Source organism: Idiotropiscis lumnitzeri, chromosome 13, assembly GCF_059441095.1.
Source record: "Idiotropiscis lumnitzeri isolate Australia: NSW breed Sydney's pygmy pipehorse chromosome 13, RoL_Ilum_1.0, whole genome shotgun sequence".
Lineage (NCBI taxonomy): Eukaryota > Metazoa > Chordata > Actinopteri > Syngnathiformes > Syngnathidae > Idiotropiscis > Idiotropiscis lumnitzeri.
Window position 1 is genome coordinate 11006762 of NC_142403.1, and position 24306 is coordinate 11031067.

A 24306-nucleotide genomic window follows, 5' to 3' on the forward strand; every position below is an offset into this window, starting at 1 on the left:
TCATTTGTACGTATAACAACTGTTTATTTTTGAAAAGATTACTTTCATAATGTTCATTTTAAAGGTTCTAATGCGTTCATTGTGATTATACAGAGAGAGATCGAGTAATATGCATTATAGTGTTCAACCAAACGGATTGATGTCGATAAAGCGTATCATTTCAATGTTCCAAAAATCAAACATGTCGCTTCACACATGTGGCATGTGTGGCTAAACATGAGAGCAAAATGTCTTTTGTACACTTTCGTGAAGACAAAAGTAGGCTACCGATAACTTTTACACAAGAAACCTCAACCATTTCAAAAAACTTTGAATGAGCGCGTACAAGAACTTGACATCGAATGGAAGTTGACGAGGCACATTTCGAGATTGATCGTCATAAGGCAAGATAAGGATTCGTGAAGAAACTCAAGCCAAAGAATTGAGAATTGAGGGACTAAATCATCACACGGAGAAATCAAACAGTTTCACGAGCAGAATTTAGTTGGTTTAGCGAAAATAAATATTCAATTGCGCATCAAATGGAAATGAAAGGAGGGTGGAAAATGTCAAATTTTGGAAGGAGGATTCGGACAACGCTGCAAAAAAAATTTAATAAATTTCAAGTAAAACTGCTTCTTCTTAAGTGGAGCTTCAGCTCTTCACTCTTCTTCGTTTACTTCCAAAATTGATTTATTTTGTCTGATTCCTCCTTAAATATAATAAAAGTGTGTCTTTACAATGTTACAAATTTATTAAAAAAAAATACTTTTGTGGTTGTAATGATATGGTTCTATTCTTTTAACCTGCCTTGTATATTCAGTTTGATGCTGTCACATGTTTCATTTTTTCGATTGTAAAACATACTTCAAAACGTATATTGCTAGCTTTTGTCCACATGTCGTTTAAATAATGTCGTTCGAGCATTTGTGACACTCAATTCTTTCGCTCATAAACAGTTTCGGGTCCATGTGATGAATTAGTTGTTCTGTAAATGATTTTAGCTTATTTACTGATCGAATAATCGTGATTCAGTTGAGCAATTAAAACATACTTGGAGACATGCATTGCCCGAATGGTTGAGGTTCCTCCAGAATGTTATCAGTAGTCAAGCCACATGGATTTGAGAAATTCAGTTGTTGTGGCAACGTGCTAGTGAGCGTCATCGTTTTTCCCTTGCAGCTGCTTAGTCTAACAAAAGCATTCATTGTACAACAGGATATATGAAGATGCACTTTCTTGTCGACTTCCTTGCAGATTTGAACTGCAAACATATTGCAATGAAATGTAATACAATCTAATCTGCTGTTCACTTACTGAAAAAGCACTTCCTCGTAGTCCATGCATATGAAGTCATGCGCTCAAGCTCGTTTTGTTTCTCAGGAGCATGCTCTATAATGTTGATAGTACACCTGAGAGGCTTCTACTGACACCCAACGCAAGACGGTTTGCCATCCAAGGTTTCGCTTCCAAAAATCACCTCAAGCTAAAACGGCAAACCTGGATCACAAAACTACGATTGGATTTTGTACATTTGGAAAACGACATCTTTGTTTCCGATTTGATGCAAAGCTGAATGAACGAGATGTTTGTGTTTCTTCATGACTATGAAAAGAAAGAGAAAGCTGCATGGAGGCTTTTATTGCTGCCGCTTTGGCCGAGCAGTCGGGCCGTTGTGCGAGGTGAAAACAAGACAAAACGTAATACATCTGGCCAGCTGTGACGCAGAGGCACCAACGACTCATCCAGATCTATTTTCAGGTGGTTGCAATTAAGTGCAACGTTGAAATAACAAGGACAAAAAAAAAAATTTTTTAGGGACCATCAACACTCTCTCGTTGTGGTCGCAAGTGCCCGTTACTTTTTGGTCACACAAAGTATATGGCGGCTCCCCAGTTTATGGCATACACACCACTTCCTTCGTGTGTGTTAATAGTTATAGTTTTGTTTAAAAAAAAAAAAACTCCTGTGCATCCCTAAATAGAAACAATTCCAATGAAAAAGCAAGACTTGTGAGCGCCTTATTGTGCTGTGTGCTGATGTATTCTTACGCCATTGCACAAAATAATGAGGCCGTAAACGCTCGTGGATATCAATGATGTGAGCAAAAGTATTAAAACGCAGCAATGACGTCTGAATGACTGCATGTCAAAAAAAGCAACCACTGGAAATGATCCAAATTCACTTCAAGGGTTCAAACTTGATTATTTATTTACTACAAATTATGTCAGTGGTTCTTCTGTCCATGATTTATATTGGCAGGCAGAATTGTGAAATATCTGCGTTGTGTTCAATTAAACAGGTTCACACTAAATAAGTACGTTTTGGAGTGAATTGGGATGCTTGCTCTTTATTTTTAGTATTTTTTTTTTTTTAACGTTTTTTCTCATGAAAAATAAGTCCCTTGCTCAACAGAGATTGGGAAACACCGAAATTGCTGAGACGGTGATGATGCAGAGACAAGAACGAATCGATCGATTCATACTTTGACTTCCAATATTTCCAGCTCCGCCCCTTTTTCTTGATATTGTTTCCCGTACTTTGTTTTGCACGTTTTCGTGCTTGTCCGTTCCAATTTGTCGTCTGTGTTCGTTACTTGTTGTGCATCACGTGGCATCGTCAGCTGCGCTTGTGCTCCCAGCCAATCAGATTGTCCCCTTTTGTCTTCACCGCCTGACGCTCTTTGCATAATTAACCTGCTGTCTTTGTCCATTTTAGCGTTTGGCTGGATTTGCGTATTGCTTTCTTGTTTTTGGCCTGCAGTGGTTGTTTTGATGAATCTTTTTTGGGGAGGAAGTTTTTCCTGAATAGTCGGTCTCTTTCCATCTGCGTACACTTTCCTTCTCGACAATTACAACTTTGGTAGGCGGTGCCACAGGATGTCAGGGAAGGCTTAGTTGCGTGAGAAAAATGTCAAGTTAAACCTTTCAAGAGGCAAACTAGATTTTTAGGTTTTGATTGGAAAACAATTGGAGATGTTGGCTTTTAGTTATTTTTTTTTTTTTTGCTGTGCGTTTTTTGTCAAAAAGTGAATTCCAACATGAATTCAACCACAAAATGTGAGGAGGTGCAATGATTCAGAATTGTGTTATTGGTTGAAAAATGACACAAGCACGTCCCACAGCGCGCCGCGACAGGCTACAAAATTGGATCGCGTTGCGTTTATCTTCACATTTGGCTCCATGTCTTGTTTGTTTTCTCATGAAATTGCGTCCTTCTTCAACCTGCGACCGCACGGCTGCGTGATTGGAGACATGAATGGCTGACGCGCCGGGCTCTGGCTTCCCCTGATAGCTTTCTTGGCATTTTTGGAAAGGGTGAACACAAAACATGACCTTTTGCATAGGATCAGAAAACTCCTCCCTCAAGGACGCAGCCCGATGCTGAGCTCAACGTCATGTAAAGCTATCGCGCAGGTGTCAAACTCCGGCCCCTGAGGGCCACTATCCTGCATGTTTTCGATACTTGGTGGAAACGTTACATGATGCCCGATGACAAGACGCAAATTTTGAGAGTTTCGATGCTTCAACGCAGTACAGGGCGACGGATGTTATTTGACCTCCAATTGTGATGCTCAGCTGCAAAGTCCTTAGAACCAAAAGTGAAGAAACATTTTTTTTTTAAAAGTAAAACTAAGCTTGAGATGAGAAAACGACAAAGATTTCAAGTTGAGAAGATGGCAGTAAGTGTGGTCGTCTAATAATATAACATCTAATATAATATGGGATGCAATGGCTTAGTGGTTTTGTGTTGCCATCAAAATAGTATCACTAAATGTTGTTGGCATGCTTTTGAGTAAGGCTTACACAACCTGGCTTGCACATTCCACTTGGATGGACGAGGTTACCGGTTTGTCTCAAGTGCAAAAGGGAAACTTTTGAAAAGTCATGCGGGAGCCGCCAAGAGAAACGTCAACTTTGGGTTATGCGGTGCAGTTGATTTCATTTGCTCACTGAATCCACCCACGAGTCTTTCCGAGTAATTGAGTGGGGAAAGCTTTGTTTTCCCAAAACCTCATCGGTTGTGTGCAAACGGCAAACTGTACATGACGTTCCCTCTGTCAGATCTCTCCCGGTTCAGCTCTGTTCCAATGAGTGAGCTCCTTTTTAATTGACGGATTCTCTAAGGCATTGCTCGTACAATCTGGGCCCGCCCTTGTGCTCTTCGGGGTACTTGCAAATTGCAGTGCAAATCTGTCACAAAGCAGTCGCTCGGAAGAAGCCGTCCTCACAACCGCTCCAAGTTAATTGGGGTGGACGACGTGCAGAAAAAAAGAAACCCAAACATATCTCCTGCCGGACATCCGATGCATTCCGATGTGTCCACTTTGGGCTTTGCGCTACTCAAAGAGGAGCAAATGCAGTCGTCACGACCTTCCTGTTGCTCACATGTCCAAGTTAAAGGCTTTCATGAGAAGATCCAGGTCACCGATGTTTGCGGCCTGGAAGAGTTCGGGCTGGTCCATCATGGACAAAGCTATCCTGAGAGCGGCCCAGATGTTGCCCGACATGACCTGGTGTGACTGCTGCCGACTCCGACTTTTGCGTTGAAGGCTGAGCGCCGTCAGGAAGTTGCTGGCCGCCTCTCTGGGGAAAAAAAGTCCAAATTTAATTGGGCTGAATCACCACAAAATGGCATTCTCCGTCTTTTTACACCGAAAGCGCCGTTTGCCACTTTAAGAATGTGGTCGGAATAAATAATGGAAATAGAAAAACATTTGTGTCAGCCTGTCTGTCCAGGAAATGTTTTTATGACTGTAACATTTGAATTTAACTGTCAGGAAAGTGAAAAAAAAATGTTGGATGACACGAGTCTTTGAATGAGTCTGCTCGCTCTAAGTTTTTTCAGATTTTTCACATCTCAATTGCTCCTTTGGTCAAGTCGGTGCTGACGATGATCTGCAGTCAAGTCGAGAGCCCGATGAGGACGACGAGCTTTGCTGAGATTGTTTCTGACAGTTTTGACAAAAACACTTTGGTTATACAAACTAATTTTTGCAGCAGCTCTAAGGCTGAATTCCCAAGTAGACAATTGGGCTGTTTTTGTCCCATTCTGTCCTTTCCTGACCAATAACGTCAAATTCCGACTATGACAGCGTGCGTCTTAAAGGAACGTCCGAAAAGATTATCTTTATGTCTGAGGTGTGTTAAGAGTGGATTTTTCTCGATAACACGGTCCAAAACGAGTTCAGGCCAACAAATGTTATCAATATTTAGGACCAAAACTCTTTGTGTGTGGGGAAAGCAGGATGTCTCGCAGAGTTATTCGGCGTCATTGATTTTTTTTTATTGTTCTGTTGGGTTTCACTCTTGAGTCTGTGATTTATTTTTAATAAGGACAAGACAGACCTGAGCAAACAGCCGATTATTGTGGTCACTATTCATTAGTTGTGTCCGAGCTATCTGGCAGAGACGATGACTCGCGGAACGCTCCAAGGATTCAACTTTGTCTCGCTCCAACTTTTTTTTTTTTTTTTTCTAATTCCGGCTCCAAAACAATTGCACTCACCTGTGTGCTCCGAGGTTAATGCAGCTGATTCCCAGGTTGTAGCGGGACCTGATAAATCCCGGCTGCAGCTCCAAAGCTCGCGTGTACGCCTCCACAGCCTCCTCGCTGCGGTCTCCGTTTGCCAGAGTGGCCCCGAGCCGGTTCCACAGCAAGTAATCCTGGGTGAGAAGTACGATATACGGTAGACCTTTTAAATCCTTAGCGCTGAATTATTTGCTTTGCAACAACACAAGCAGCCAGACTTTTTCGGTGAGAAACGTCAACGTCAGCTCCTTGCTATGCTAACAAGGGTAATTTAAGGAGAGCTCAGTTACATCACTCAAGGTGTCCTTGTGTTTGGTTTGCCACCTGCAGGCGTGCACGCACACACACCCCAACACACACACACGCCCACACACCCCCACACATACATCCAGAGGTCATGGTCAACGACAGTACAGGGGCCCTTCATCTAAGGTTGAGCCTTGCGGTGGGGATATAATTATCTCCCTTTGTGTTCGGAGCTGGTTTTGCAGCAGGGGGGCCGGCATTACCAAGTCAAATGTGGGAGGTTAGATTTAACGGTGAGTAATGTTCTCGCCGACCTGGGACGTCGTTGTGGGGGTGGACAGACGCGCATTTGCATCAAAGGGGATGCGGACACATCGATAAAGTTTGTGCATGATGACGTTTTCTGGCGGTTTTGTGAGACTGTGCTCTCAGCACGTCTGCATCGTAGCGCTCACACAAGTTTTTTTGTAATCTCAGGATGAGCCTGAAATGTGCTTTAACCTTTACAGGTCAATTGAATTTGACCTTTTCTATATCGATTTTGGAACTGAATGGCAAAATGCGCAACAGCTGTATGCGCTAAAACATTTCCACCTCGTGCTTTTCTGTGACTTTTGCCGTTTCCTCTGTCGCAAGCAAGCAACTTTTCTTCGCGCCCATGTGACGATGTGTGGCTCGACAGTCTTAACGGGATTTTCTCTAAAATCGACAGTGCGCCTCCCCGTAAGTATGGATGGATGGATGTCGGCTTTTCGGCTCTTCTTTCATTTAGATTCCTTTCTTGGATGTTTGTGTTCTCATTCTCATCCGATTTGAATCGCTAGCACGCATCTGTTTTAGTCATACTGGAACTCACTCATTTCCTTCCTTTGATTCATGATAAATGTAATTTTCTTTCCCGAAAGCTGCGGTCGCCGGTTCCGTAAACAACACAGCCAGCTTCCAAAAGCGGCTTTTGCTCGCACGATGGCAAGTGCATTGACTTGTTTAAAGCTGTCAAACTGTCAACCAAGATAGCATCTAGCATTAGCCAAAGTAATAACAACCACCGTGCATCACATTGACCAGCAAACTTCAATTTTCTTTTTTTTCTTCTTTTTTCCATTCGAAGCAAACCCACCAAATGTCCATGTTTCTGTCTTTCCTCAAATGAGTAAGCGAATGTATGTGTGTGTGTGTGCGCGTGTGTGTAGCTGCTCTACCTCAGGCCGCACCGACAAGGCCGTGTTGAAAGCATCCACCGCCTTGTTGAACTCACTGCTGAGGTTGTAAAGCACCCCGAGGCCCGTTTGCAAGTCCGGGTCGACGGCGTCCGAGTTGTGCTGGACTGCTTCCAGGAAGAGTTCCTTGACCTCGGGTAACATGGAGCTGTGGACGTGTTCGCATGAGGATTGACAGTGAGTGTTATTCTTTCTTCACAGAGAGAGAGAGAAAGAAAGAAAGCAAATGATGAGGTTTTTTTTGGGGGGTTTTTTTCATTGAAGGTCAGTTTTTCCGCACGAGGTCAGGCACTCCAAACGCATGCAAGATGGGGCTGAAAGATAAAGGTGGATAATTGCAAAGCGCAGTTAACCAGTTTTGTTGAAGGAGAGGGATGGCTTGAGCAGCAGAAAGAAGAGAATAGGGAAGATCCGGCATGGATTAGCGGGAACGACGCCGTAATTGGGATGTACCTGTATCTCTTCACTATGACTAGGCGATTAATGATTTGATAGAGTGCTTCTTTTCCTCGGGAGAAGAATTAATCCCTTTCTATCTGATGTTCAAAGCTTAAAACCTTCATTTCAAAAGCTTAAGATAGAAGGAAGCGTCTCTCCCTAAAGCAGGGATTGAGAAGAGGGCAACACAACACGCCAGCATCGGCCACGTTTCACCTCGACGGCAAGTTCTCCCGCTTCGACACACTCGGAAGGAAAACAAAAAACATTGTTCTGTTCGTCAGCATGCTTAAAATATTTTGCCGGAAGAACCAAATTTCAAGAGTGGAAAAAAAAAATGTAGAAAGCCATAGAACGCAACCCACCCTTTTGTTGGATACCTTTCATGCCTGCCAATGTTGGGCGCGTGGGACATCCTGCGCTGGGAGTTCGGGGATCCCACAAGATGCTTTTTGCCCTTCAGCAGTTGTTTATATTTCGGATTGTGTCGCAGCCAGCGCAGCAGAGCCTCGCAGGCGTCGTACCGCATGCCCGTGTTGGTCAGGCTCACCGCCAAGGCCATGAGGGCCGGCAGGTTGTTGGGGTGGAGCTCCAAACACCTGAATGGGGACGCGGAGCGTGTGAGCTTGCGTGCGTGTTGCTGACGTGGTCAAACAGATGTCGAAGAGTTGTTTTGGATGAACGTCGCGGATTAGTTGAAAGAGGAAGAGACGTGCCATAAATAAGATTTAGCAAGATAAAGTCATGTGGCAAACTCTTAATCTCTGTTAATCTCAAAGTAAATTATTTTGAAGGTGAGGGTTACGTAACGTTAAAGTCATAACACTCAAATCCGATGCACACAAATGATCCCTCTTTTCTTTTTTTACCTCATGATTTTGAAGTCCGAAACAAATGTTTTGTTTTTTTAAGGATTTACAGGCACAGACAGAAGAATTCCAAAGTGATGCCAGTGCGGCTCCAACAGAATTTAAGCCAGGTAAAATATCTCATCTCACTTCATACCAAAACATTTTGCACGCAGATGGCAGTTGTTACATAACAACAACACAAGCGCCTCATTTTTGACTGTATGCAAGATTAAGTGGGAAAAAATGCTTTCTGTTGGAATCACATTTCTATAGAAAAGCATTGATTTGTTTTTCAATTGCATCGAAAAGTCGACGCAGAATGAAAGACCGGTCGTTATTTTAATTGTTGAGTTGATTTCGATGCACCACATACGAGCAGTTTCTGCTGACAAAACTACAAAACAGTTCATAAATGTCCCAATTATTAGATTGCAATCATTACATTGAGAAAAAAGAAAAAAAAAGAAAAACGGGATTTCTTTGATGCAAGGGTAAGTTTGCAAAAGGCTGCAAAAAATGGACTCCTCCGCTTCCCACATCATCATTGACAATTGTCACAATAAATGTGATTTTTCACATTGGACAGTGTTGTTGAGTTGACAAATTTCAAATTTCGGCAGTTGGATGAAATTGCAGAGTCATTTCAATGAAAATCCTGCGTTAGTTAAATGACGACTATTAGCAAATATTCAAATGCATCCCGACACGTGTTTGCTCCACAATATTGTGACCATCAAAGTACCATTTGGCCTTTTTAATTTGCTTTCACTTCACTTTCACTTGACTCAATTCCCAAAAAAAAGGGCTTTCCACTCTAATAGACACGTTAATGACGAGGATAATAATGTAACGACACTCACACGCTCTATAATACTCTTTTACATTACTTGCTTGTCTCACATGTCATTTGAGTTAGTATCACATGCATAATTTTTTTTTTCTTTACCTCTGGAGGGAGACAATTGCTGCCTGCTCATTTTCATTTTCCGCCTGCGTGGTCCCCAGCACTTGCCAAGCCTGTCGAGAAGCGAGAAGGCGACCAAGTGAGGAGTCAGTGCTTTCTTTATTTGGCCCCTGAGAGCCAAAATACAAAAGACATTCACGCAAATTTAAATTGGGGTGGGCGATATATATATCGTCATCGATATCGTCGTCAACGTTGCTTTTACTACGTGCGATTTGACATTGAGTGTTTATACTCGAAAAGGGAAGACAAATGAGTCCGTCGGTGGCCACAAAGGAGGAGGAAGAGCTGAAATTCTCGCTCGGTAAATCAGTGCTCATTCGCTGCAAAGGAGGAGTGATAAACGAAACATGTCACGTGACTCTGTGATCGCAACCTCGCAAATGTTTCAAATGTGGAGGAGTGTAAATTAATAGCAAGGCCCCAGTCCACGTCCCTCGTCTGGCAATGATTTGGAGTGGGTCAGAATAATATTTTTAGATGTGCAAGGAAAGCTTTGCAACTCCAAAAGCACGCTACACAAACTTTGAATATGCACAAAAAGCAAATTTGCAAATAAGCACTTGAGGGCAGCGTGCCTAATCTTCAATCCAGAAAGTGAGATGATAAAACTCGCCTCTGTGTTTTGTCTCTGTAAAATCTCACGTTGAAACCAGCTAATGCTAAAGCTAATCTCTTCTTTTTGGTCCCGCTCTTTTAAATACGGGAAGAAAGAAAGAAGAGGCCTTCGCAGTGAGGCAACGAACGCCCCAGGTGGAATTTGGGAATCGTATTAGTTCCATACACTGAGGGATTATCCTTTGCCTGCAAAAATCGACACATTTCTGTCTCTCTCGATGCAAAGGCTTTGCTCGTTCAACCTGCAAAGAGGTCACTCGTGTCGTGACGAAGAAGAAGAAAAGACGAGGAATAAAATGAAAGGAAAGGAGCCGACTTTTCATCTCACGTGTCAAATGGAAATTGTCATCAAGGGTGAGAGCAAGTTGGACGTTTTGTTGCGGTCAACAATTGAAGAAATTGTCGGCAATCAACGATCAGCCGTGTCCTCTGAGGACAAAATGTGCCTCGCGCAGCTGACGCCATTCTTTTGCTCAGCATGAGTGGGCTGTGATGCAGCTTTTTGTTCGCAAGTTGACCTGTGCAATCACGAAGAGTTGGCACATTTTGGAAAATGCCTCTCAACTTATTTTGCTGCGGTCAACCTCCTTGATTATAGACGCAGTTTACAGAGAAATGCTTGCAACGGAACATTTTCATTTCTAGAGAAAACATGCAATTAGCTTCGTTTCCCAATTCATTCAGTCCGAGAGTGTGTGAGAGTGTGTGTAAACTTTGCGGAGTGCACCTCGGAATCGTGAGGGTCCTGCAAGACGGCTGCTTCCAGCATAAGCACCGCATTTGGCAAGTCTCCTTCTCGAGACTTCTTCAGCCCTTCTTCAAACGCATTAGGCAGATCCTTGTAGGGATTATCTGTGTGGAAGTAGTAACCCTGTCAGCAAAAACAAAACAACAACAACAAAAAAACAAGTTTAGTGGTGACGTCAAGCTGCGGAAATGAGTCCATCGTTGGCGCATCACACAAAACCTGGACTGGCTATTTCCGTTCTCTTAAATTGTTCTACTTTGAATTTTCAAGATGATTTTGAAAGAACTTTGGTTTGCGCACGCACGTGGGCTCACTTAAGGCGTCCTTGGACAGGAAGGTCAGCGCGTGTGTGATAAGCTCCGCCCACGAACATTGGCCTGAATTGCATGCCGTGCCATGCTCAGGTGGCCGGCCGCTCACCGCCATCTTTTGCCACGTGTCGACATTCATCGGGTGCTCGTTAAATTACTTCAAAGCCACACAAATCACTGACTCATTGAGGCACTCACATTTGTATCGTTTCTGAAAATTTTACTATTTTTCCATGTAAAAAATTCAAATTGTTCGGCTGTCTCATATTGAGGCAAGCAGCTTCAAGTTTGATTTCAGATTAATGGAACAAAGACGAGCTGCACAAAGGACAGCAAGAGGTCATGTTTACAAATTATGAAACACCATTTTTTTTTTTCCATCTTCTGTGCAAGTTTTTCTCTAAAGCTTCAAGGCTCAACTGTTCAATTGTGAGAGGAGGAAAGCACACACAGGTCAAAAAAGATTAACCGTATACGGAATGAATTTGAAAGGAAGATGAGCAAAGTTGAGCTTTTCTGCGAGCGTAGTTAATGGAGTTATTCAACACAACAAACAATTTTCCCGTGAAGAAATTCCCTAGTATTCCTCTTCTGAAGCATTTGTTTGAAAAGTGGTGCTTTCAATATCTACAAACCAAAACAAAGATTTTACAAGAAGGCTGCATGACGACAACAAAGAAATAAAAATATTCCCATCAAACATTGAGCTTGACACATTTGGTTTTGAGTAACATTTGAACAGTGTCAACTGAAGTTAACTAGTCAATAAATGATGGCAAACTGCAAAAAAATGAAAGTGATGAGACACAAAACACAATTTGTGAGATTTGCTAAGGTTGACTTTTGTGGCGTTATTGATTGTTTATTTTTGGGGTAAAAATTGCCTAACTTTGAAGATTCCTTTGTATAGCATTTAATTCATGTTTTTTTTTTTTTCTCAAATAAAATCGCAGCTGGTTGTCATTTCAATTTCAATAAAGTCATTTCCATGGCAACCTATTTTTTCCAATCTGGCATTTCAATTTGTGACTTTATGTCGCCTTTTTAAAAAAATCGCCTCGATAAATTAAGAATACATGTAACGAGATTGCTTTTGTTGTTGGTGCGAAAACATACTAAGAGTTCTCCATGAATGCAAGGCATAAGAAAGATTGTGAGTCGCAGCATCCTAATCATGAAGGACCTCACTTTGCACCAGCTCATTGTTCTGAATTGTTTGCACGCTTTATTGCGCACCATTCAGAACAATAAAGATTTTTTTAGTGTTGTGTGCTCAATAAATAACACTTGGGGGAAGTTCCTTGCTGCTTGTTTAATTTTAAATTAAAAAAAATGAAAGCTAATGTCATATTACTATAGATGACTGATTTGAAACATTGAATTTGGTTTGAGTTTCTCCTAAAAAAAAAAATGTTGGATGCAAATCACAGACAATATTGACCTTCTCGTGAGGAGAGACCGTGGAGGGAATCTGGGCTTGCTCATTCTCCGTCAGCCAGTTTCGTCGAGCCAGTTCCTCCCACTCTGCCTGCATCTTATCCCAGAACTCGGTGTCCGACTACAGACAAAAGCGAGAAAGGAGGAGGAATGGGACAAGCAAAGTGAGAGGAGGCACGGAATGGAGAGAAAGAGAGGTGAAAGAATGACCGGTCCACATCTGACATCATTGCAAGTGACATTTGCGTTTGACTTTGCAGATCAAATACTGAAAGGTTACAAGAGAGAAAATATGCATTCAACATCTGGAATGTGCACGTCATCCATCCATCACAATGTTCATAATTCTTGGCCAAACTGGGATGAATGATGCCAATCAGAGCGGAACGACACACATCGTTGTTCGAATCGCTCACGTTTCTACAACGCGAGTGTGCACGCAAGTGTGTCTGCTGACAATCTAGACGAGATCACGGCCGAGAGCCGCAGTCAAAACGTGTGTGTGTGTGTGTGTGTGTGTGTGTGTGTCATAGGTCTTCTCATCTCCTCGCTTCAGAATGACACGGAGGCCAGCGCGGGTCCTGACGAGCAGCCACGGCAGGTAATTGGCGGCTGCTGACATTTCAAGCCAAGTTGGCTCAAGGTGACGTTTCATGCTTCTTCACAGATCGTGTCAAGCCGGAGCTTAATGCTGCAAGATACGAATTGCGCACATCTACTCTCCGCAAATTAAAACAGTTCTTTACTGGACACTTTTCGACTCACCACATTGGGTCAAGATTTTGATCGAATTGGGGAAAAAAAAAAACGTATACAGATGAATTAAAGCTCCCAAGATGCACGTTATTCAGTGATCAGTGTAGCTATATTAAAATAAATAAATAAATAAATAATCAAGGAAGCCGAAGCAACATTGCTCCGTTAGGAGTTGGCGGAGCAAATAATTCTCATAAGTTTGGCCCCATTTTGAAAGGAGATGCATTTTCCTCACGCAAATGACGTCAAAGATGTGAGGAGAATTTCAACCGTGATACCTGTGCCCAAAGTCAGCTGCGTGTGTTCGCACACGCTAAAAGTTGTTATTCCGTCCAAATTGATTCTCTGAAATTTGTTGTTTTTGTCAATCGTTGTGTTTGGCTTTTTCACTTGGCACAGTTTGCCAGATGCACTTCCCGACTCAACATTGTCATATCATTTTATTTATTTTTTTTAAATGCGTAATTGGGACTGGCAGTGGATGGACACTGGCCAAAAATCACAACCAACGAGCATAAAGACTCTCGTTTGCATAGATTTTGCCAAAGAAACGCCATCACCTCACTCCGACAAATGCCTGAATGTCGTCTAAAATGTAGTCACATTTCGACAAAGGAGTAATTTTTTCCGTGATTATAATTCTAGAATGAAATTATACTGGAGTTGTCATTTAAATTATGTGGAACAAGTCGAGGTCATTTACAAGCCATGTACGACTGAAGTGAGCTGTTATGAATCTCACTTTGACTTGGCAATGAAAGGCAGGATGCATGATGGGTACACAAATAAACGGGCGACTCCGTGAATGCTTGTTGACAACACAGAAAATGATGCCAACAGAAAGTCAACAGAGCTCATGCAAAGCCAAACAAATGTTGGCCTCGGGGGTCATTTGGAAGCTGTCGTTCGTGATTCGACACGACACTTTGTTGGATGTTCATCATGAATCCTGGCTAAAATAAGAAACATACTGTACATGGGCAGGATGCCGTACTCACAATAATGCTGATCTCAAAACTGCAATGGGGTCACTCAGCTGTTTGAACATGTATACAAATCGACACGAGTCTTTTGCATATGACTCAAGGTAGAAATGTATACAGATAACGACGGCACTATTGTGACTAATTGTCTTGATCATGGGTGGGCAAACTTTTTGATTGGCGGGCCACAATGGGTTCTAAAAATTGACAGAGGGGCTGGACCAGGAGCAAATGGATGGATTGTTTTGGTAACCTCACCGCATCTGAGAAAAAAAAATGCATTTAATTTTAAATGAAAGTGAACAAAAGCATTACAACAATATGTATGTCTTTCATTAAATTTTTTTCAAGTTCGGCGGGCCGGATTAAAACGTTTAACGGGGGGCGCATGTGGCCCCCGGGCCGTAGTTTGCCCATCCCTGATCTTCATCCTGCGTAACATTTAAACATCTGAAATGTTCCTCCGGCATCAATTAATGCAGCTTTATTTTGTTGACTTTTGTTCGACTCGGGATTGTGCCGCATTCAGAAGTGTGTCAATTATATAGTAGCTTCCAAAAATATATAAATATAAAATATATATAATCTTCTTAGATGGCATCAAGTATTACGGAGTGTTGCGTTTTCTCCAGCGCTTGTCTTCACGAGCGTTGCAAAAGTGCAATTCGCCCGATACGGCTACTTTATTTGAAAGTGCTTTGACTATATAAGCTAAACCAAGGAATGAAGGCGGCTATTCATGTTTGCCGTGCATCACACAAAGTCGAATTACTAATCAGTGACACCAGAGACTTCACCCGCAGTGTCTCTGGAGCTGGCCTGGCACTGGCCTTTCAATGCTAACAAGCCCCCGACAGCTCTGCACTGCTCAGCCGGACCGAAATAGAAAGCCGGAGACCCCATAATGGAATTGCAACACATTTATTGGACAAAGTGCCAGGTTGTATTTTGCTAGACAATGCAATTACCCATGATGGGAATGTCTGCGATAACACATAGTTCAGCACATGCACTTTTCTGTTTGCTGGGCAAAAAAAAATAAAAGGCCAGTGATGAGGACGGCAACTACTGTCAGGCACTTTGTAAGCAAAGATTGACATGACAATATTCAATCGGATTTATGGCTAAAAAAATTACATAGAGTGGAATGAGATGCAGATAAAAATTCAACATAAATAAATGAGCAACTTTGAATGAACGACAACCTGGACTGGTCAACAGTCAAATCTACAATTTATAATTACAATTATATACAGAACGTTTGCCCGGCCTAATTCGATGAAATCAATCGCTTGCTGTGAGCAAAAAATGGGTTGCAAATGAGAACAAGTTGGAAGTCAACCAGCGTCATGGATTGTTTGCAATTTTAATGCTTCTACTGATTTATTTGAAAGAATATTACAATTCAAAATTGGGCACACAGGTGCATAATTTGACTATAAATTGGCCTACGAATTACTGCAGTAAAAATTGCAGCCGTGCAATAAACTTTAAGAATATTATGTCCATCTCTCAGACAGCTTTAACAGTCTTGGAGGCTTTAATTTGTGTTGCAGTCAATTTACCTTTAGCTATTACTCAGATAATAATCAAATATTCATTCCAGCAGAATTGAATCAACTTTTATTACAAAAATTTCCAAAACTTTTTAGAGCCAAGAGAATGAGCAAAGGAACAAGTTGTTAACATTTGAGGGTGCACTAATAATAACTGTTGCCAAGTTTGAACGCAAACTTTGCTCACGTTGTGTTGAACTGATAATGTTTGAACCCGAATGGGAGGAGGCCGGTTAAGGGAGTAAATACATTATTTATTCGTCTTCCCCATTTTTTTTTTCAATTTGGCAAACAACTCAAACTGCAAAAAACCAGGACGGCATCGGGCCGATTGCAGGCGATCGTAGGAAATAAAAGATTGCACACATCCTGCAAGGGAAACGCCTGCCACGCTGGAGCAACTTAGGCGATGCTTTATTTCCTATTTCTCGTGCATCGCAGCCAAAACAAGTCCCGATTTATTCGACATCATCCAAGTGGAGCATAACAATCGCATGAGCTCAGAGTAATTGAAACTGTCCTTATGTCGCATGAAGAGTCACTAACCCACCGAAAAAATGCTTCAGCACTCAGCCATCTTGGATTCATTTCAAGCTGCTTCTCAATTCCTCACGTCATCCTTCTGTTCTTATCTGGAAAGCCATCAAAAGCTACATTGACTGTCGTCTCTGGCAATTTTGGAAAGTGCATAAAATTTGGGCGAGCTTTCACATCAATTCGACTTTTGTGAGGGTTCTACTTTTCTCATGTTTTTTGCTTCATCATGTGAAATGAAAGAAAGAAAAGCCGAGATTTTGAGTTGACATCTTCCCTGTTGACAAACAGTTTGGATTCAAATGATTCATGTTGTGGCTGAATTTGGATTGAAAAATTGGATTTTTTTTATTTGGCGATTGAGAAACTAGCTGGAAATCATGCAAAAATAAAATATGCATCAAAAGATGATGTTGCGTAAAGAAATTGCTGTTTATAAAAGTAACAGTCTTGAAACAAAAAAAATGTTGAAAAAGTATAAAATACACACTAATTTTTTAATTAATTTTTTTTTATTTTTAAATTATTTTTAATCAAAAATATCATATTCCAGTTGGGCTTGGACTGTTATTATTATTTATTTTTATTTTTTTTTGTCAATCTCAAACAGTACTAACTTGTACTACGTCTCCTTTATGATTTTTGTCTTTCTGCTTGTTGTCCTGTGACACCAGGCTAGTAAAACGCCAGACATGCAATTGTGTTTTGCGATATCGTCACGTGACGTGTGATTTGTTGGTCAGCTCACGTCAAGAGCAATAAGCAAACATTCTGTTCCTTGTTACTTATGAGTTCTATCAATTATTAAAAAATGCTTGACATGTTAAAAATCAGCATATGTGACCCGCTTAGCAAGTCACTGGTAGCATGACAAGCTAACGTCGCAGTCTCCATTTTCGCGCAGTGCGAGTGGACAAATAACACAAGCAACAAAAAGTAGACAACTTGCTGTTGGTTTAATGGCCAAGCGTCGCGGTACTCGTGTCCTTGGCGTCAACTGAAATGATCTAATTGCGGATATTGATGAAACCTGAAACCAAAATGGCAGACCACGACGCTCATTCCAAGTCTGGCGGTAATGTTACCAATCGATGATTCATGCTCTTACGCTCATGTCTGTCGCTAAATCTCTTCGCATACTTGCCCTGCAGCTGATCCGGAGACAAATATTTTGAGGGCTTACACAACCTGTGACATCAGCGCTAATTTTGGGACGGAATCCCCCGAGTGGGTGAGTATGCCGCTCTCCGACTGCTCCTCTCACTTCCTGACAATCTTCCCTGTGCCTGCTCTATTATTCATCAACACGATATAGAACAGCATGTAGGCTTCACTACATGTCAAGTAAGACAATAGTGCGGCGTTCACTGCCATGTTCAGGAAAAGTTGGGCTTATTCGGGGAGAGGGAGAGGGAGAGAGAGAGGGAGAGAGAGAGAGAGAGAGAGAGAGAGTGAGAGAGAGAGAGAGAGAGAGAGAGAGAGAGAGACATTTTCAAAACAAAATGCACAAATATGACCTGCCATTGTTGTTTTGGTCAAGATTTAAGATTTTTTTTTATTTTTTATTTTTTTTTTTTACATGTGTCCTGTAACCAACACAGTCAAGTCGAAGAACTCGCTGTACCTCCCCCAAGGCCTACCTCCACAGCAGCCTTGGCTCGCTCAAATTCCTCTTCGAGAGACTGATGCCTGGACAGGAGGGCGCTGCCCCACCGCTGATCCTTGGTTAGACGAGCCTGTTACACACACACACACATACACACGCGGACACGCACGATTCATAGCGCAGTATATACGTATATGCAGAAAGGCAGTCCATTAATCATCCACATCCAGCCCATTGTGCACGCACGCGCACGCGCACACACACACACACACTCAGCCAGAGGGAGACAGGCAGTGAGGGTGCGCCGGGGTCAGCCTTCTCTGCTTTGTCAGGGACGAGTGAGTGTGTCCTCCTCATCAAAGCCCCTGACATGCTTTGGCTCAATGTCCCGTGTCAGCAGCTGGCTGGCCGCAACCCTCCTCCGAACGTCATACAATACTCAGCCAACCTCAACCTCAACCCCGCCCCCGCCGCGTCCCCCCCCTCCGCTCTTGTGCACCTGCACGTGCAATCCTACACCCCACAATTTGCTGACGGCCGCACAGGTGTAACTTCAAACATCCTGTAGTAAGATTGAAAGCACACCAGCTCAGTAAGCGTGCGCTTACGTATCTCAACTTTAGTCCAGGGAAGGTTGAACGATTTCACATTCACAAGTGTGATTCATTGCAATGACTATATAGACTGAACAATGTATAGCATGAGGTCATCAAATGGACTTCCAGACACTGAAGGACGAACGACTCCATGTGGTGTCCGCTGGAATGGCTTGCATAATCTCAGCATTGATGGATTTATACTTCCTTTTTGAATAAGAGGAAATGCATCCCAAATATGTCCAATTTGTCAAAGAAAATTCCTCCCAAAAAGACATTTGACATGAACAAGGCTGAGCACAATCTAGTGAGTTTTTTTTTTTTTTTAATCATTTTTTTTTCTTCCAATGAAATAAATGCACCCAAACGTGACTTTCCAAAACAGAAGGACTTGATTGACTTCAATGTGACTTTTCCAAATAGAACAGAAGACAGCACAGTGCCCGAGTGATCAGCTTTCACTTTCCGGTGTGGGCTTGCCTCTCTGTTTGTAAAGTTAATTAAAGACTCCAATGGCATGAATGTTGATTCTTTCTGAAACGTGTTTCTGACTAGACCAAGTGTACCTGCCCTCTTTGCCTAACTTGGTTGGAGCAAAGGTACCTGAGCGCCACCTCAGTTGGGAAACGCTCCAGCTCACCCGTGACCCTGATGGGGATTAGCAGTGTCGAAAATGGAAAATGAAATGGAATAGAACGACATTCAGGTTATATGTCGCTATTGTCTTATGTGAGTAAGATTACTCCATATGTATTTTATTTTATTTATGTGCTCAAAAAATCTTCAATTTTAAAAAAAAATTTTTTTGTATGTGTTGGTTTGTCCATATACCGATTTTGTAAACTCCATGCAAAACACGTTGACTTTTTGCATGCAGCTTTGTTCGTGCGTTTTGAACACCTCCCAGGAGACGACTCCTGTGCAACTCTTGAGCGCCAAAATTTGGAACACTTGTTTGCGAATATCGTCCATCCATATTGGACAACTATCTTTAATTCCAAATCAATTATTGATAGAGGTGCTGAAAAGGTGACATATGCTTACCTAGCTCAGTGAGATCAACACTAATGGGCTCAGAGTAAGGCGGCTCAATAATTCATAGGCTATTAATCTAATAATGGCATCAGAAATAAGAGCCCTGACGCAGACCTGCACAGACATCCACCCAGCAAGAAAGCGCTTGACATTTGGACCATGGAGCACCACCAAAGACAATCTGGATTTCCCAAAAGCGCCTCTCAGCTTCGAGTCAAGCCGCTCGTTTGGAAGTCAAATTCCATGACCATGGTGCGATGCTGTTCTCGCGGTGCAAATGTTGAAGTCTTTCCGTATGAAATGAAAGGATGCATAGGGAGGCTTACATGTCTTCCACTAATATACTGTCTGTTGAGCTGAAATGGAAGAATCGGAAGTGTTAGGACAAATGGCGGCGAAACAATCACACACAAACTTGAAGGTTTGGCATGCAGTCGTGGTTTGTTCCAGGTTAGAAATGTTTGTTAATACAACATGTCATGTTTCCAAGCTGTATCGCTTTTAAAGGATGTCGTCGAAAAAGATGACGCCACTGTCACACTGAGCACTTACTTGAGATGCGAGGGCAGACTCCGGCTCCACTTTGGTGTTTGTTTCCACGCAGTTCTTATTTGACGGCTCAAATTGGGTTTTAGAGTCAATGGACCTGAAACAGAGCGGAAGAGCCTAGAATGGGTAACTGCAATACAAAAAATGTGTCTATACGAAATCTGCACAAAAGATCACATGTGGTTATGACTTCAAACATAAAAACACAAAATGCCACACGAATTTACCGAAATATATATATGCAGGAATTATGTAGTACGGACAGTTGCGTAAATATTTGGACACATCTTTTTGATACTTGGATGAAATTCCTTTGCGGTCAATAACTGCCTGAAGTTTAGAATACGCAAACATCAACAAACTGGAGGCCGCCTCAGTTGGTGCTTGGTTGTGGCTCTTGCCAACTCCCAACTTTTCCTAAGCAGGGGCACACGTTTTTAGAAAATGACCCCAATCAAATGGGAACTTTATGAGCTAACCTGTCAGAGGCAAGAATGGCCGGATGGCCGAGTGGTCTAAGGCGCCGCGTTCAGGACCCAGTCTCCCCAGGAGGCCTGGGTTTGAATCTTGGCTGCCAGGATGGCCGAGTGGTCTAAGGCGCCGCGTTCCGGACCCAGTCTCCCCAGGAGGCCTGGGTTCGAATCTCGAATTTCCCCATTGTTGTGGGACTAATAAAGGGAATATTATTATTATTAATATTTCAATTTTTGCCGCATTCAGCTGAAAATCATGCAGTGCATTTATCTTGTCTGTCCTATCAGGGCTAAAAGAAGAAAATATAACCGGAGGTGTTCTGCAGGCAAGTGCTATGATTTGCTGACGACATCTCGACAAGGAGCATGTAGAGCACAAAGAGGATAGGCCCTAAAGCTGACCCTTGAGGAACACCACATGAAAGGAGGACAGACTCGCTGACCTCAGTGCCATGTTCATCAAGTAGCGCCATGGAACCTGTTCCGTGAGTTGCCCTCTGCCGTGATAACATGACCTTTCATCCATTCATATCAGTGCCCACTTACCATAGAAATTCATTCAAAGAGTTTTTGGATGAACGCCGTCTCTCCAATTTCCACTTCCTGTTACCGTTTCTTTCAGTGTTGGGGTTCAACTCTTCCCATTTATCCAACGGTGAACCGATGATAGCTGCACACAAAGATAATCATTAATAACATTAAAAACGGATTAAACTGTCATTAAAGGCAACCCAAATAAAGTTGTTGTTAAAATAAGTGAAATGTCAGTTTGGACTAATGGCCCGATAGGTCAAATAAAGTGCAAAAAAGAGATAATTAGTACTGGGAGTGCTCTAAAAATAACGTCTACCGGCAGTTCAGATTTATTTTTTTTCCTTGAAATAACATCAGGGAAATACTTGCTGCCATGAATTATTCACTTCACTGCTGTTTAACTTGCAGCCTAATTAGCTGCCAGTGAACACTTCATTTCACTGAAAGTGTTTGACTGTTTCTTGATAATGTTTGCACAGTGTCCATACCGGAGTCCAGTGACGCCCTCTCTGGTGTCCGCATGCTCTGTTCCACTTCCACCTGGATCAGTTCCGTCTCGCCGGTCTTTTTCCTCTGCGGGCTGTTCTGTTTGTCGCGCCGGGACGAACGGGGACTCTTCCTGTCTTTGTTGTTTCTCTGCTCGCTCGGCTCGCTGAGGTCCAGTAGGTCCAATGTTGATGACAGAACTGCCAACAGAGCACTTTTTATTGGACTGTGTGAAGTGAAATTTGTTTGGCTGTTTTATGATTTCCAACCTGGCTTTAGTGGGAATGTGATGCCCAGATGGGGCTAAAGATAAAAAAAAAAAAAAAAAAACAATTTCATATTTTCCCATGATACGCATTGACTGCCAAATGTAGACTGCAATATTTTCTTTTATTGGGTTTATAAAAAGTGCTCATCTCATCTGAACATTTGTTTCTAAAAAATAAAATAAAATAAAAAATATTTAAAAAAATCAAAATATCTGTCAGGCCTACAACAAGGAGCGTCTTTCTGCTTAATTGACTTTAATGATGCATTTTATGAGCTCGGGAGAGAAGGCTGACGACAACCGTGCATGATTTCTTTTCTTGTCTTCTTTCTCTTTCAAATTTACTGCAACTTTTTGTGACACTGGATTATTCCATGTTTATTGATTCCAGTTTAATAATAATAGCAACTTCCCATATCTGGCAGAAAAAAAATAAAATCGCACTATGGTAGTTTTTAATTTCTTTTCCAATTTTCTTAATAGCACAATCCGACTGTTTTGTCTCATCAGCACCATTCACATGCACGGCACTGTCTCTTAATGGTTTCCTTCGATTGCCGCTGATTTTTATCATCCAGTGGGTGGCAACTATTAAAACTCCTTATTTGTAGAATCCCCCGTTGAATTCCCTCGTGTGTGGCGAGCTCGAAGCTCCAGAAAGATGACGAGCTCATCGGCGCGCTGCTGTTTCCCGATAACCAGCCGAGAGGCTTTGTTGACTGAAATCTCGGCGCAATCAGCGCGTCTGCTTGTCGCCCGTGACGTGTGCTATTTAGATGACAAGCGCAATTACAAATATGCTCTCAAGGAGGGAGGTTGCCTGAAGAGATTCTAGAGATCAAAAAGAAACACAAAGCAGGACTTTCTTAAATGTTTTGACAGCCTTCATTTTAAATGAATGAGACGAACGCAAGACAATTGCTCAGACTGCGAGCTTTGATTTACGCAAAGTACATTTTCCCCGATGCTTATGCTGCTTGGTAGGATGTTCTGCAGTTGCCCTCAAATTAAACCAATTCCCGTGTCCATTGAGGATGTCACATAGTATGTGTGCTGTGTCGCGAATACAAACTTTATCACCTTTGACTTTCGAGCGTCGTTGTGTCGTCCATTGAAAAAGTTGGATCGATGCAGTGACCACAGTAATGCAGTTGCTCAACGGCACTGAACCTACAACCTCAACTTCAACTATGACGAGATTGGGTAGTGACTGAAAAAATGTTGAGAAATAAAAGCATCTGAAATGAAGGATCTTTGGTCATCCAAAGAGACTTTGCTGTCCTTTGAAAGGAGGTAGTTGAGGCGTCCCACACAGCTCTTTTCTGAGGCCCGGACACTTCCCAGATGAGTTGTTGAGGGCATGCAAACAGGAAAATCTGGGAGTGGCTTGAAAACACACTGGAGGGACGATGTCTCATTGAGTTGACTCAAAAGAGGTGTCAGTCCTTTTTGTCAGACAAAAATACAACTTCTTGACATGATCAAGAATTGTTAGTTAAATTCTCAGAATTAGATCATCTTTTCTTCCTGCATGAACACTGAAGCAGCATCTTGGAGGAAAATGCCAACAAGAGGACAAAATACGTGAGAGTGAATATCAAGGAGGAGGGGGGGGGGGCAATGAGAAGCTTCTCTTGAATAAATCACTTTGAGCCAACGTCGACATCCACAGCATCGAGCAGCATTCTTTGCATGACAATGCATCCCAGGACAAGATGGCCTCCTGGCTACCGTCTGTCCATGCGTCCGGGCGTCCGTCTCTTGTTCACGGTTGCAGTTAAGATGAAGCCAATAGCATTGAGCTGACTGAGCAAAAAAGAAGACTCCAACCTGGATTTGGCGCTGATTGAGCCGCTCACGTTCACACGCTGCATGCAGTCACCCATGTGAAGCAGTATGCGATCAATGACCTTCTGCGTGTTCATTTTCTGTGTAATGAGTGCGTGGGTGAACATTTGATTATCTTGAAATCAAGAGGCCACTTAGTTCAAAATCAAGTGGAATTTGAAGGAAGCGTTCTTGGTACATACAGAATACTGAAAAAGTCATTACTGCGGATAAAAATTTACACACGAAGCTCTCTATTCCCAATGTCTTGTGTGATTGTCACACGGCGACAAACAAACAAAACCAATCATAGCACTCCATGATTTTTAAAGTCATGTTTTGTGGCCGTTTATATTTTGTACATATATTTGTGATGCGGGAACATTGACAAAGGTCTGCACTATTTTGTTTTGACTTCTTTTCAACCTCACATATCCGTGAAGCTAAACTTGAAATTTCTCCAGCAGCTAAAAAAAAATTAATAAAAAATGCCTGCATCTATGCGAGAGATCCGCTTGTGGATTTGCATATATTGGAGCTTGTAATTAAAATTGCGCTTTGATTTTCTTCGCTTGCTTACTCCTGCTCAGCATTATTCACTGCATTTTCAGTCCATCACGTTGTGTGACAGGCGGACAAAGGATCGCATCGAAATTCACTTTACTGGCACATTTTTCAACTGGGGGAGGAAAGCGGTTTTGCACAATGGGATGGATCCAAGCTCAGGATTCACTCCGTGGAACAAATTTTTGCATAAAA

General features: G+C 42.2%; 1 protein-coding gene across 4 annotated transcripts in view; it reads right to left on the reverse strand.

Annotated features, from left to right (window-relative positions):
• Window positions 1-24306, reverse strand: part of pex5la (peroxisomal biogenesis factor 5-like a) — a 59325-nt gene continuing 35019 nt past the window's right edge. For 2 of the 4 annotated variants that reach the window (XM_088313592.1, XM_088313589.1), the window contains 12 exons: window positions 21455-21652; window positions 20979-21102; window positions 19963-20056; window positions 19737-19766; window positions 17814-17909; window positions 12349-12465; window positions 10576-10719; window positions 9213-9283; window positions 7781-8014; window positions 6960-7125; window positions 5488-5645; window positions 1-4565 (listed from right to left, as the gene is read on the reverse strand). In XM_088313592.1, coding sequence (XP_088169718.1) covers window positions 4364-4565; window positions 5488-5645; window positions 6960-7125; window positions 7781-8014; window positions 9213-9283; window positions 10576-10719; window positions 12349-12465; window positions 17814-17909; window positions 19737-19766; window positions 19963-20056; window positions 20979-21102; window positions 21455-21652 — 1634 coding nt within the window. In that variant the 3' untranslated portion in view covers window positions 1-4363. The remainder of the gene's footprint in view (window positions 4566-5487; window positions 5646-6959; window positions 7126-7780; window positions 8015-9212; window positions 9284-10575; window positions 10720-12348; window positions 12466-17813; window positions 17910-19736; window positions 19767-19962; window positions 20057-20978; window positions 21103-21454; window positions 21653-24306) is intronic. The other 2 variants (XM_088313590.1, XM_088313591.1) reach the window with 2 other exon arrangements.